Below are 16,005 nucleotides of genomic sequence, written 5' to 3' on the forward strand. Positions count from 1 at the left end.
TATAAGGGATGCAGAACTGCAATTTGGGAAGTACAACGTCTACAGAAAGGATAGACAGGATAGGAAGGGGGGAGGGGTTATGCTATTAGTTAAGAAACACATAAAAACCAAGGAAGTGAAGCCAGTCGACATTGCTGGACAGTGCAGTGTTGAGTCAGTTTGGTGTGACATAAGCATTGGGAGATCAAAATTGAGAGTAGGAGTGTGCTATAGGCCTAATGACTCTGATGAGTATAATAAGGAACTTTTCAGGGAAATAGAGTGGGCCAGTAAATCAGAGAGTCTTATAATGGGAGATTTTAATTTCCCAGATATTGACTGGAATTTGGGGGCTGGTTACTCACGCACTAGCAGGGCTTTTGTGGATTTATTGGATGATTGTTTTCTACATCAGCATGTTCGGGAGGCAACTAGAGGCAGTAATACTCTTGATTTGATTATCAGCAGTGATTCTTCATGCATTAAGAATCTGCAGATAAATGAACCACTAGGTGGCAGTGATCACAGTGTGCTGAAGTGGGATTTACTCAAAGAGGTAACTACCATTAGGGGTAAAGGGAAGGGTTATTGCTTCCGTAAAGGCGACTACGATGGACTGAGACAGTATTTAAATTCTATACAGTGGGACCAACTGATGATGTTACCAACAGCAAATTCAAAATGGGAAGCATTCAAAGAACTTATCTTGGAAGCTACTAGGCTTTACATACCAACTAAGAAATATTGTTCAAAGTTTAGGCCAAAATGGATGTCAGATGAACTAATGAGGCATATGGCAGAGAAGAAAAATGCATGGGATAGTTACAAATTAACACATGACACAGAAGCTTATGATAGATACAAGTTGATATGCAACCAAGTTACAAAGGGGGTTAGGCAGGCGAAGGCAGATTACGAGAAATCCTTGGCAAGGGATGCAAAGAAAAACAGCAAAGAGTTCTTTACTCATGTAAACTCTAGAAGGAAGGGGATGAATCAGATTGGTCCACTTGATATTGATGGGTCAACTGTTGATGATCCTGCTCAGGTAGCTAACAAACTAAATGAATATTTTGCATCGACATTCACACATGAGGAGTTATTCAGCGAGGGGAATGCCAGAGGTGTATTCAACTCTAGCAGTAAGCTACAGAATCTTGAAATAACTGGGAGTAAAGTGGAGGAGAAACTGTTGAAGATAAACACAAGAAAGGCACCCGGGGTGGAATGGATCTATCCAGTTATATTAAAGGAGGCAGCAAAGGAAGTAAGCAAACCCTTAGCCATAATTATGAGAGCTTCCTTGGACTCAGGGGAGGTACCCATAGACTGGAAATGTGCAAATGTGACCCCAATTCACAAAGGAGGATCAAAGGCTGACACAAGTAATTATAGACCTGTGAGCTTAACTTCTGTTCCAGGAAAATTAATGGAGGCACTGGTTAAAGAAGCACTGCAGGATCATTTAGACAAGACTTCAGTTATAGCTCAGACACAGCATGGTTTTGTTAAGGGGAAGTCTTGCCTGACCAACTTGATTGGATACTATGATGCAGTCACAAAAGAACGGGATGCAGGGAATAACTTTGATATTATATACTTGGATCTTAGAAAGGCTTTTGATACTGTTGCACATGGAAGACTGCTACAAAAATTGGAGCAGTGTGACATTGGAGGCAAATTGCTGCTATGAATAAAGGGGTGGTTGAGGGGGAGAAGACAGAGAGTGGTAATCAATGGACACTGCTCATCGTGGACTGATGTTATTAGTGGAGTCCCTCAGGGCTCAGTGTTGGGTCCATTATTGTTTTCTGTATTTATAAATGATATTGATGATGGTATATCGGGCTTAATGTCCAAGTTTGCAGACGATACAAAGGTTGGCAGGGTTGTCAAGGACACTACTGACACTATGCTGCTGCAACAGGATCTGGAAAGGTTGAGCAGATGGGCTGAGAGGTGGCAAATGAAGTTTAACATTGATAAATGTAAAGTATTACACATGGGAAACAGCAACCCCAGAGCAACGTATCAACTCTGTGGTACTACACTGACAGTGGTAGAGAATGAAAGGGACTTGGGGGTGGTTGTGCAGGCAGATATGAAGTTCTCTGAGCAGTGCAGACGGGCTGCAAGAGTAGCTCATGGAGTATTGTCAATGATATACAGGAATTTTTCCAGCAGGGATAAGGAGGTGATTATTCCATTGTATAAAGCGATGGTCAGGCCACACCTAGAGTACTGTATACAGGTCTGGAGACCTCATTTCAAGAAGGATGTAGAGCTGCTGGAACGAGTACAGAGAAGGGCAACAAGATTACTGAATGGAACAAAGGGGTGCTCTTACGAAGAAAGGATTAAGTTTTGCAAATTACAGTGTCTGGAGACTAGGCACCAGCGAGGTGATCTGATAGAGGTGTATAAAGCCTTGAATGGTTTAAGCATGCTCAATGCTGATGGGATTCTTCCTCTAGCTCAGAAAAATCACCTGAGAGGGCATAAATTCAAATTGAGGAAAGACAGATGTAGGATAGACGTGCGGAAATTTGCCTTTAGCCAGCGGGTGGTTGGTTGGTGGAACAGACTTCCATCCCTTGTGGTGGAGGTTGATAGCCTAAATAAGTTTAAGGCTCAGCTGGACAGGTATTTTGAACGAACAGAGGGGTGAAGTGGAAGTGGTTTTTTTTTTTTTTTTTTTTTGGCTGATGCTGCATAAGCTTGCTTTCTTGCATCAAATGCCTCTACTAATGCTAATGCTAATCTGCCTTCGCCTGCCTAACCTCCTTTGCGACCTGATTACAGACTAGCTTATATCTGCCACAGGCTTCTCAGTTGCTTGATAATTTATATGCATGCCATGCATTTTTCTTCTCTATTACGAGTCTCATTAGTTCATTAGATAACCATTTAGGCCTAAACGTTGAACAATGTTTCTTAATAGGTTTGAAACTTTTAGTAGCTTCCACGATTAATTCCTTGAATTAGAATTTACTGTTGGTAACATCGTCAGTTTATCCCACTGTACAGAATTTAAAAACTGTCGGAGACCACTGTACTCACCTTTACAGAAACAAAAACTCTTTCCTTTACCCCTGATGGTAATTAAATCTTTAAGTTTGTTTGTTATTTGGTTTTTAGGAGCATTAGCAACTAAGGCCATATTGCTCCGGGATATGCGGTGGTCATTCCCTGACATTTCCGCATTCTCCGTATTTGGTGGTGACGGGCTCGAACCCCGGTCTAATCAAGAAGCGTGTGCTATGCACTGCTGCTCCTTCCCACCTGGCTACGGAGGCGCCAAATCTTTAAGTAAATCCCACATCAGTACACTGTGATCACTGCCACCTAGTGGTTCCTTTATCTGCAAATTCTTAATACACGAATGATCACTGCTGATAACCAGATCAAGAGTATTACTTTCTCTGGTTGCCTCTCGAACATGCTGCTGCAGAAAACAATCATCCAATAAATCCACAAAAGTCTGACTAGTGTGTGAGTGCCCAACCCACAAGTTCCAGTCAATATCTGGGAAGTTAAAATCCCCCATTATAAGACATTCCGATTTACAGCCCACTCTATTTCTCTGTACAATTGTTCATTGTACTCATTCGAGTCATTAGGCCTATAACACACTCCTTCTCTTATTTTTGCTTTCGCAGTGCTTTTCAGTATCAAACAGTATCAAAAGCTTTCTTGAAATCCAAGTATATCGTAACAAAATTATTTTTTGCACCCAGTTCCTTTGTGACCACATCATGGTATCCATCAAATTGGTCAGACAAGACCTCCCTTTAACAAACCAATGCTGTGTCTCAACTATTACTGCAGTCTTGTCTAGATGATCCTGCAATGCTTCTTTAACCAGTGACTCCATTATTTTCCCTAGAATACAAGTGAAACTAACAGATCTATGGATACTTGTGTCAGCTTTTGAACCCCCCCTTTGTAAATTGGTGATACATTTGCACACCTCCAGTCCATGAGGTCCTTCTCTGAATTCAAGGAAGCTCTCATAATTATAGTAAGGGTTTGCTTACTTCCTTTGCTGCCTCCTTTAATAAAACTGGATGGAACCCGTCCACCCCAGGTTCCTTCCTTATGTTTAATTTCAACAACTTCTCCTCCACTTTGCTCTCAGTAATTATAAAATCACTTAGCTCCTTGTCAGAATAAACTTCTGGCATTCCCCTCCTTGAATAACTCCTCATGTGTGAATGTAGATACAAAATACTCATTTAGGTTATCAGCTACCTGAGCATGATCGATCATCAACAGTCAACCCAGCTATGTTAAGTGGTACAATCTGATTCATCCCTTTCCTTCTAGAATTCACATAGTAAATTTTTTGCTATTTTTTTTCTCTTTTTCTATTTTTTGCTCTTTGCAGTTTTTCTTTGCATCCTTTGCCAAAAATTTCTCGTAATCTGATACATGATCATCCCATACATTTTTCTTCTCTGCCACGAGCCTCATTAATTCATCTAACATCCATTTAGGCCTAAACCTTGAATAGTATTTCTTAGTTGGTATGAAAAGCCTAGTAGCATCCAAGATTAAGTCCCTGAAAGCTTCCCATTTAGAATTCAACATTGGTAGCATCATCAGTTGATCCCACTGTACAGAATTTAAAAACTGTCTGAGACCCCTGTAATCACCTTTACGAAAGCAAAAGCCCTTCCCTTTACCCTTGATGGTAGTTACATCTTTAAGGGGCGCCTCCGTAGCCAGGTGGGAAGTCAATAAGTCAATAGCTGGAAAGTTAAAATCCCCCATTGTAAGATATTGTGATTTACTGGGCCACTCTATTTTATGTTATAATAATGTTCTATTTTATGTTGTATTAGATGATATAATAATGATGCCTAATGTACAAACTTTGGTTTGTCTTAAAATTCATCTAATGATGCAGTTGCACTAACCAATGTCATGTGCAATTATACATTTTAATTCTTTATATAATCATATCTACAAATGATTAATGCAACAAACAAATAAATTCAAAACAAATTTGCACTAATATGCACGACTCTTCTATATACAGTGGATTCCGGTTATTTGGGCCACCGGTTAATCGGGGCATCCGTTTATTTGGGGCAAATCTTAAAAAACAGAACCCAATCGAGAAAATAGCCAGGGTTTACTTTGCTTAATTAGCACAACATGCTGTTTAATTGGAGCAGCAGACCGCAGCACTGGAGATTACCCTACGATTGTCTCCGCCCAAACTGCTCAGTTCGGTCAGATTTCTGGAGGTCACAACCATAAAACAATTAGGAGTCACCTGTTTATTGGGCTTTTCTGTTAGTGTAATCTATCATAAATGGATAGTAAACTCGATCTTATTGAATTTGCGATAATACTAACAGCTGGAATTCTGTGGGTTGTTATGATGAAATGTGCTTACACTTCCATGGAATCTTCAATCGTATAAAAAAATTAATTTTCAGAATCTTCTCTACATTCCTATTTTTAAGCTTTGTAACTTGTTACTCCGTTCTCACTTGCTCTTATCATGTTACTTGCAATTTGTGTGTGCAGAGTTCTTTGTTATTGATTGCTTATCTTCTGCTGTTTTAAATTTTAGTCCCCACCAACAAATATCAGTGAACAGAAATGTCAACTAGTTAGTATGTACTTATTACAGTACGTATTAAATATTCCGATTATCACATATATTCTTCCGATTTTCACGTATCATTTAATTTTTTAATTGGTAAGGTAATAAAGGGTAAATTTGTGCTTAATATATCTCTACTTTTATAGCCTGTGGATAATATTCCTCCTATTTTCGCCAATTAGAATCGCTATTTAAAAGAATTAAAATTTAATTCACAAACGTGATCACAATGACCGGCACTTACTACACATTGTTTACTGAATGGTACTTTACTATGGTGAGTCCATTGTAACGTGATTTGATTGAACAGTGAACCAATTGTAAAGCGGGGGTCCATTGTATTTTTTAATTTTTTTACGTGAAACTTTGGTTAACTGGGGCAGCCACTTAATCGGGCCAAAATGCACTAGTCCCGATGTGTCCCAAATAATTGGAATTGACTGTATTAAACTGAGGTAAGAAACAACACTACAAAAAATTCTTGCGATCAAAGCATAAAATTCAGATTGAACACATGATTTTTCACTAATTACTTTTTGTGTCTCATAGATCATGGAAACCAGATAAATAAAATTTTCAATTCTCATGTTTCAATTCCAGTCTTCACAAAGGTTGATGATGGAACTGAAACATGAATAATACTTTTGCTTAGTTTTTACTTATTTGAATAAACTCACCTTCAGCTATCACATCTTCTACTGTAACAGTAAACTTTCCAACTGTATAAGATTTACCAATAAATGGCTCTTTTGATGGTTGCTCGTTTTTATTTTCAAATCTTGAAAACAGCTTCTTCATTGTTCTGCATAGAGTGCCAAATATTTTCAAGACCTAAAGAAACCGTAAAATAAATTAAAATTTTGATAAAAAAATTACAACTTTTCAAATAATAAAAGTGCATAAAAATTATTTAAAACAGCATAATCTGAGAGAGTAATTTTTAAAATATGGTCAAAGGAAAATGCTTTCCTAAAATTAAGCCCTGAATAAATATAAACAAGGAAGAAATTAAATAAAAACTCACTAAAGTGAGGTGATTTGAATTAAAAATACCCTAAGCAAAAAAAAATTAATAACATTAAAGAATTTGAATTTACTGTTTACTCACATAAGCATATAATTTTAAGGCATGCAATATGCAGAAATAGTCCATTAATTAAGGAAAGCAATCAAATAGTCAGATTTTAAATGTTGGTTCAGTTCAGTACTATGGAAAAGAAATTTATTAATTATTTTAAGATACTTGTATTTACTATATCCCTAAATAGGCCTACAAGGCTGGGACAATTCATGTTGATGATTAAACTTCACACCAGCCGGAAGATAAATAAATTTTCAATACTGTAACTAAAAACACTTTATTTACAATAAAATAAATATAGAATAGACATATATTTACAATAAAAATAAATAACATTGATAAAATATACTAAAAACCTAGAAATTAAAAGCGATAAAATTTGCTGTAGCTTTCGGAGGCAGCAGTCTCCTTCCTCAGCTGCATATGTCTACTGTGCGGCACATCCTTAAATAGCAGATCCACGGCACACATCACATGGTTCCATGGTTGGAATTTTCCATTTGCGCCCGGGACTGGAAATGGCTTGGGAGCACGCTAGCTGAAACCGTTCATCACATCCAAGAACGATGGTTTCCAGGAGGGGGGGGGGGTGTAGACGTACACCCCTATCCCTGTTAATAGTATTGCTAGCTGCCCAGTCCCAGAACTCCTGTGCATGATCTGTGATGACAGCATCCTGCAGGGAAATTTGATATTGTTTCTCCCAGAAATGTTCTGCCACAGCAGATTTCCCATAATTTGCAGACTTTATTGCGTTTACATGCTCCCCCAGCCGGTCTTTCAATTGCCGCCCCTGTCTCACCCACATAACACACCCCACAATCCAGGCATTTAATTTCGTACACCACCCCACTGCTGGCTTCTTTGGATATGGGGTCTTTAACTTGAGATATCACTGTGTGCAACCTCAGACCTGGGAGTTGCACACAGCATATCTGACACCCGTGAACTATATTTGCAATGTAGTAGTAGTAGTAGTGGCATGTGATGCAAGAAAGCAAATGTATGAGCTTATGCAGCATCAGGCAAAAAAAAATCACAAAATATTGACTGGAATTTGTGGGTTGGTCACTCACACACTAGCAAGGCTTTTATGGATGATTGTTTTCTACATCAGCATGTTCGGGAGGCAACTAGAGGGAGTAATACTCTTGATCTGATTATCAGCAGTGATTCTTCATGCATTAAGAATCTGCAGATAAAGGAACCACTAGGTGGCAGTGATCACAGTGTGCTGAAGTCGGATTTACTCAAATAGGTAACTACCATCAGGGGTAAAGGGAAGGGTTTTTGCTTTCATAAAGGAGACTACGACGGTCTGAGACAGTATTTAAATTCTATAGTGGGACCAACTGATGATGTTACCAACAGCAAATTCAAAATGGAAAGCATTCAAAGAACTTATCTTGGAAGCTACTAGGCTTTACATACCAACTAAGAAATATTGTTCAAGGTGCAAAGGATGCAAAGAAAAACAGCAAAGAGTTCTTTACTTATGTAAACTCTAGAAGGAAGGGGATGAATCAGATTGGTCCACTTGATATCGATGGTTCCACTGTTGATAATCCTGCTCAGGTAGCTAACAAACTAAATTAATATTTTGCATCGACATTCACACATGAGGAGTTATTCAGCGAGGGGAATGCCAGAGGTGTATTCAACTCTGGCAGGTGATTATTCCCTTGTATAAGGCAATGGTCAGGCCACACCTTGAGTACTGTATACAGGTGTGGAGGCCTCATTTCAAGAAGGATGCAGAGTTGCTGGAACGAGTATAGAGAAGGGCAACAGGATTAGTGAATGGAACAAAAGGTTTCTCTTAAGAAGAAAGGCTTAAGTTTTGCAAATTATAGTGTCTGGAGACTAAGCACTGGCAAGGTGATCTGAGAGAGGTGTATAAAGCCTTGAATGGTTTGAGCATGCTCAATGCTGATTGGATTTTTCCTCCTGCTCAGAATAATCACCTGAGAGGGCATAAATTCAAATTGAGGAAAGACAGATGTAGGATAGATGTGCAGAAATTTGCCTTTAGCCAGCGGGTAGTTGGTTGGTGGAACAGACTTCCATCCCTTGTTGTGGAAGTTGATTGCCTAAATAAATTAAAGGCTCAGCTGGACAGGTATTTCGAACGAACGGAGGGGTGAAATGGAAGTTTTTTTTTTTTTTTTTTGCTGATGTTGCATAAGCTTGCTTTCTTGCATCACATGCCTCTACTAATGCTAATGTTTCCTAACGTGTGTGGATTATACTTTCATAATCAATTCAGGACCTGAAAACAATAAGAAAAAAAAAAATCAACAAATATGTCCAATTCTCAAGAGATACAGAGATATGGCAGTTGAAATTTTAAAAAATGGCCATGAGATTTCAAATAGTAAAAAAGGAATAAAAATTATATAAGAATAATTTACCTGCACCTAGTATGAATAACAATTACACTAGATATGTGTTGGCTTAAACTTACTATAACCATTCAGAATTGGACACATATTTATATAGCCTTTTTTCACTGTTTTGGTTCTGAAAATAAAGCCTCATATTATGAAACATCCTGTACACACACACACACATGTGCCAACATGTCCTGAGAGGTATCACTGGATTATATATCAGAGGTATAGGCAATATGATCAGTAACAGCTGAATGGCAAAATTCAATGTGTAAGTAAAAGTATATACTTCATTAATATTACTAGTGATAATAGTAAAGCTGGCAAATGATGTGAAGCAAACTTATACAGCATCAACAAAAAAAAAAAAAAAAAACACTACCCACTCCATCCACATCTTACCTAATATGTTTAATTCTTCATTAAATTTATTCAAACTATCCACAACACCAGATGATAGTTTGTACACAATCAATTATTCTCTCTCTGAAACCAAATATTCACATCTGTTCTGCAGCCACCCTTTTTCAATTTGAGTTAATGTCATCTTATGTGTGTTGTCAGATAACATCATCATTAAGTTTACTCAATGCCAAAAACACTTCAATCAAGTCTCCTCATAAATGTCAAATTTCCAACCACTGAAATTTGCAGAACCAAGGTTGTTTGTGATTAACACCCCTTTGGGTCCTTGACTAATCTGGTTGCTCTTCTCAGCACACATTCCAACATATCTTTTTTTTTTTTTTTTATGAAAACCCCAAACATGAGAGGTATTAGAACCTATAGTACTTAGTACCGTGCTTGGGTTGGAGGTTGAGAAGACGAAAAAGATATTTGTTGACATTGGACTTGAACTTCTGTAGACTGTAATTTTCAGGAAATACGTATGAAGGAAGGTTGTTCCAGGAAATGGCAGTTGAATGAATAAACGAGGAAGAGGAAAAGTTGGTTCTGTGAGTTTGAAGTTGGACAGTAAATGGATGTTGGTGGGTGGGTGGCACAGCACGTGTTCGGACTATTTTGAAAGAGAGAGCGGGAATTATAGAAGCCAATTCAGATGAACAGTGCCCATGGAAATATCTGTAGAAAAGGCATGCAGCAGAAACAGTATGTCTACACGACAGAGTGGAGAGACACTGTTAGAGAGGAGTCATTAATTAACCTAACTCCCCTCTTCTGAATAGAATCTAGAAGTCTGTGAGAGGTTTTGGGGGCACCACCCTAGATGTGGGAACAATATTCCACGGTAGGGCAGATTTGCAATTTGTACAGAGTGAACAGCTGTTTGGAAGAAAAGTAACACCGAGAGCGAAAGAGAAATGGAGAATTACCTGGAGATCGGCATTTAAGGAATTGGTAGCAGATATTCGAGAAGTTGAAGCTGATTGAGCATGGCAAGTGAAATACAATGTGCTATCATTGCCAAAACTATTGATAGGATTTCCAGTCAATGGAAGAAGGTCATTAATATACAACAGGAAAAGAGTGGGGGAAAAAACTGAACCTTGGGGGACACCAGCATTAGTGGGGAAGTTAGAAGACAGAGGACCATTTATCATCACCCTCAGTGAGCAATCAAAGAGAAAACTGGATCACAAATAACAAAAAAACAGTTGGCAAACCATAAGATGGAAGTGTTTAGAAGACCTTTAGGCCAAACACGATCGAAAGCCTTTGAGATGTCAAGAGCAACTGCTTGTGATTCCCCGAACTTTTGCAATGAATTTGTCCATAAATGGGTAACATAAGCCAGAATATCACCAGTGGATCAACACAGATGGAATCCATACTGGCGATAAGACAGAAGGTTTCTAGGTAGTTTAACAATTGCCAGTTATTTGATTTCTCCATTACTTTAGAAAGAGTAGAAGTAATTGCAATGGGACAATAATTGGATGGGAGAAATTTGTCACCCTTTTTAGGAACTGGCTGGATATGAGCAAATTTCAAAGAAGGAAAAACATCTTTGGAATAAGAAAGCGAGAAAAGGCGGCAAAGAAAAGTAGTAAGTTCAGGAGCACAGTTGTGAGAACAAGTGGAGAAATACCATCAGGACCTGGAGCATCAAGATTCGTCAAAATCCTTCTGACATCCTTTTGATGGAAGACCACAGGAGGCATTGAATGAAGCGTGTTGGGCATGGTGGGAGGATTAATACACAAAGATTACGAAGATTAATACACGAGTTGGAAGAAAAATGGAATGCTAGCAGGTCAGTTTTATCCTTGGCCGAAGTGACAACAGAACCATCTGGTTTTGACAGAGGTGGGAGCAAAAATGGACAAAAGTTGGAGCCAATAGCTTTGGCAAGAAACCAGAATGCTTGGCTACCATTAGGGCAAGAAGCAAGTTTTCTACTCTTAGCCTGTTCAAAATCTAGTTTGGAGTGATTAATAACTGCTTTACAATTGTTGCGAGCTTTGGTGTAAGCAGAAAATGAAACTGAAAACTGGAAACAAGCCAATTACGATATGCAACTTTCTTCTCTTGAACAGCCTTAGCACATTTATTAGACAACCAAAGTTTAGATAAAGTACGAGATTTTAAAGTGGAGTGTGGAATAAAGGATTCCATTCCTACAAGAATAATTTCACTGACACGATCTGAGACAATCACTAAGTTGCGATCTGAGGTGCCTAAAGGACCACTCACTTCAACTGTGCACTTAGAAGGGTTGTTTGTGATAAAAAGATTAAGTGTGTTGGCTGTATGGTTAGGATTGTCCGGTATTATTGTAGGTAAATGAACAATCTGTGCAAGGTCATTAGTAATTGCAAAAGTCTCAGCATCTCGACTAGCCGGGTCGGTGTGACTAGAAAATGAAAGCCAGCTGAAGTTGTGATCATTAAAATCACAAAGGAAAATTACCTCACTGTTAGGAAAGTTGGACTGGAGAAAGTCAAGTTTCAAAGAGAGGAAGTCAAAGAGCTCCAAGTTATTAGTAGAGTTGGGAACACAGTAGAGACAATAGATGAATCTGACACAATGAGGTAGAGAGATTTTAAGCCAGAGAAGATCGAAAAATGGAGATTGCAAATTACCAAGTCTCTGACAGGGAATATCGGAACGGACATGTGCACAAGTACCACCTTTGAGGCAAAAGGAATCAAACAGCAAATAATTTGGGCAACTGCGATGAGCAGTAGTTGAATCAACCGATAACTGAGATTCTGTCAGAAAAAGTATGTGGGGTTTGGCAGACTTCAAGTGGAAATGGACATTGCTGAGATTAGAATTGAGACCACGTATATTTGGGAAACGAACTAAGAAGTGTTTGGAAGGTTTAGATCTTTTCGCAGATAAGCTTACTCTATTAGTTTGACAATTAATGGTGTATTCAATGGTAAGAAAAAGTGGGGGGGGGGGTTTGAAGTAATGATATTTTTGGATATGGCATACTCACGTTAAGAATATACCCAGATGCTTGACATAACATGGCCTTGACAATGCCCCCCCCTCCCCGCATACACACTACTCGGACTCCCTCCTGTCACTATCTGGCAGAGTAGAGGTAGCAAGATTATACACTAGATGATCCGGAAGCCTCCTAAAGAGTTACCAATAGGCTTGGTCCGGTGTACTAACTAGCGGCCAGCCTGCGAACACCGTTTTAGAGCTGTACCCTCAAAATGTAAGGAAGGTTTGATTTTGCCGTGATGTTCATCATAACCTCAAAAGTCATCAGTCATACTGCATGATGGAAGATATGGGAAAGGGTTGACCAGAATTTAGCTCTGGAGACTAAACATGGTTTCCACCACTGCAAGCCTCCAATAAGCAAAGTGGTGGTATTGCACCAGTTGATGAGAGCCATCTACCACCTAGGATATCTACATGTAGATTTTTTTTTTTTTTGATTTTTTCACTGTTCCATTCGCTGTTAAGATGATCCACAATAAAATGAGATTTTTTTTTTTATTAAAACGTGAACTGTAGATACATTTTCAACAACAACTATTTACATTCTATGTACAAAGGAAAAGATAAAGAAAAACTTTTTAAAATGAAATACAAAAGCTTGAATATTTTAATTTATGGAAATAAGAAAAAGTTTCTAGGGGTTGGATCATTCTCATATTAAGTGTCACACGTTGAAGGTGATGGACTGTTCAGTGATGGTGAAGAGGTGACCGCCACTGTTTCATTCGCTGTTAAGATGATCCACAGTTTCTAGTTTTTTTGCTGTGGAATTCGAGTAGAAGTCTGCTCTGCAACTTCCTCCGTAGGCTCCACTTCAGATGTTGCACCGATGTGTCGACAGGAGGCACGTCGTCACTGCTTATTGTGTGCTTCAAATAGAAGTTGTAAATGACGGCCTTGGCCACAATGAAAAGGAAGTTGCAGGTGGTGTGTGCTGTCTGCTCAGAGTGAAGTGGGTAACAGTAGTCCTCCGGAGTGTGGGCGTGGTTGCAGGCAAGCTTTGCTGCATCCAAAGCGTATTTGACGAGTTCCTTGTTCACACAGGGCATGCCAGGTATATGTGTTCCAGGGTACCTGGGGTGGCGCAGAAGAGGCAGTAGCTTGAAGAGCGTAACCCAAAGATTTGTAGCTTGACTGGGGTCGGAAGGATGTTGTGCCACAGTCTCCACTGGATGTCTGCGTCCGATTTGGAACATTCCGTCCTGTACGGAAGGTTCCACTGAAAGTTTGATGGTGGCTTGTGGCGAGTGGAGGAGTGTAGGGACAGCTTGGCAGGTGGATGACGGGAAAATCATGGTTGTATGGCAAGACATGATTAGCTGATAGACTTTTTTGGAGGGTGCAGGAGACAGAGGTAATGTGTCTTCTGGTGATGTGATGACGAAGGTTGGTGTAGGCGAGGATCCAGTGACATTTCCAATCCTTTTAGTTGTAGTGATGTCTGGAAGAGCTTGTGTGATCGCTGATTTTAGATGTATGTGTTGCTGCTTTGCATTTATGGTTTTAATGGGCAAATCTTCTCATCCTTTCCATTTAGGGCTTGGTGTCAGGAGGTCGCCTACGGTTCTTATTCCTGCCCAGTTCCACATAGGGAAGAAGAGAATATCATCATTTGCAGGGTCTATTATTCTTTTATTGTAGAAGAGCGGTTCTGAAAGTATTCCGGGAAGGGATGTTCTCTCAAGGTTATGGTGAAGGTTTAGCTTTTTCCAGCGGTATAATGCGTCTTTATAAAACGGCGGTAGTTTGAGTGGGCTGGTGCCATATCCGTTCTCAATATTGTTGAAAGGAATAGTCCTCTAGTGGATGTTGCTAGTAGTTTATCCGTAGTGTTGGAATGTGGGTATTTTGTTTGCAGCGTCTTAAGAAGAAAGGTGATCCGGAATGCTGTGATTTTGTCGTGAAGAGAGACCAACTCTTGACTCCCGTGAGTAAGTGGTTGGCTAAGTTTGGAGCAGGACATCCAGTTGGTTTTGTTCCAAAGGAAGCTTCAGACAGATGACTGGATTTGGTGGAGGAAGTCAGCAGGTGGAGTGAGAATTTTGAAGGTGTGCCAGAGAACGCTTGCCGCCATATGATTGACCACAAGCACTCTCCCTCTCAGCGAAGATGTGGCGCACATGCTTCTCCATTTCCCGAGTACTTTGTTGAAACGACTCAGCAATTCGGGCCAGTTCTTCTGGGAGAAAAGGAGGGTATTGCCGAAGTACACACCTAGGTATTTCTGTCCCTCACTGGACCATGTGCCCTTGGATGGGAGAGTCGGTTCTAGTTTTTCAGTTGCCAGCCCACAGGCCGCTGGTCTTACAGTGGTTGAGTTTTGCGCCTGATGCATGAACATAGAGATTATGAGCCTTTTGAATGACTTCAAATTCGCTCTCGTGGCGTATTGCAACTGTGACGTCATCTGCGTATGCTGAGTAGGTTATATTTAGGTGGGGTTCTGGTAGAAGCGTTCGTCGGGATTGTATACTGGTGGCAATTTTATTAAGAAATGGTTCTATGGCAATTGCGTAGAGTTGTCCAGAGAGTGGGCAGCCTTGTTTTATCCCTCTGGAATACGGAAAGTGGCAGGTGAGCTGGTTCAGGCAGAATTTGGCTTCCTTATATAGCAGATAGATTGTTCTGATGATATAAGGTCCATATCCAAAGGCTTTCAAGGTTTGAAATAGGTAGCTGTGTTCGACGCTGTCGAATGCCTTTTTCTGGTCAAGGCTAATTAGTGCTAGGAATTCTCTTTGGCTGTTTGCAGTGGAGAGGAGGCCTCATATCAGATGCAGATTGTCGTGAATCGATCTTCCAGGTACAGAGTATGTTTGTTGGTGATCGATGATATCAGGGAGAGTGGCTTTTAATCTATTGGCGATGGCTTTGGAAATGATTTTACAGTCTGTATTCATTAAGGAAATCAGGTGCCAGTTTTGTAAATTGGTGCGATCCCCTTTCTTGGGAATCAGTCGAGCGACAGAGGTGGTGACCGAAGCTGGTAGTCCATGGGACTGAGCTTCTTCAAGCATTCCAAAGAGTAGCACTCAGAGTTGATCCTAAAACATTTGGAAGAATTCAGAAGTCACTCCATCCAGACCTGGTGATTTATTTTTGGAAAGGGCTTTGCATGCTGCTGTTAGTTCTTGTAGGGTGATTTGTTTCTACATACTGCACTGGGCCATATGGGAGATTTTTTTAAGTCCTGAAAGGATTTCCTCCGTTGCCTTTGTAGAGGTTTCTTGAGAACTGTAAATTTCTCTATAAAATCTTGTTACTTCAGAGAAGATTTCCTCTGGGTCTTTGATGTTTCCGTTTTGCAGCTGAATGGCAGCAAAACGGAATAATGGTGGTTGATTTCTGCTTTCTGCTTTCTAATGAGAAAAAGTATTTGGTCGGAGCACCAGATAGATTTATGTGGGTGTATCTCGATCTGAGCAGGGCACCTTTTGCAGAGTGTTCTAAGTGGGTTTGTATGGCTTGTAGTGTTGACTGATAGGTCTGACTATCAGATGGGAGATTTTTCAGCC

The 16,005-nt window shown here is 39.8% G+C and overlaps 1 protein-coding gene across 2 annotated transcripts in view; it reads right to left on the reverse strand.

Annotated features, from left to right (window-relative positions):
• Positions 1–16,005, reverse strand: part of LOC150088207 (uncharacterized) — a 376,069-nt gene that overhangs the window by 332,597 nt on the left and 27,467 nt on the right. Inside the window, exon 2 of one of the 2 annotated variants that reach the window (XM_090369384.1) lies at positions 6,274–6,427. In XM_090369384.1, coding sequence (XP_090225510.1) covers positions 6,274–6,394 — 121 coding nt within the window. In that variant the 5' untranslated portion in view covers positions 6,395–6,427. Of the gene's footprint in view, positions 1–6,273; positions 6,428–16,005 lie in introns of those variants that run through there. The other variant, XM_090369385.1, reaches the window with a different exon arrangement.

The sequence above is a fragment of the Mastigoproctus giganteus genome, chromosome 3 (genome assembly GCF_048544385.1).
Source record: "Mastigoproctus giganteus isolate SK-2022 chromosome 3, ASM4854438v1, whole genome shotgun sequence".
Taxonomy (NCBI): Eukaryota; Metazoa; Arthropoda; class Arachnida; order Uropygi; family Thelyphonidae; genus Mastigoproctus; species Mastigoproctus giganteus.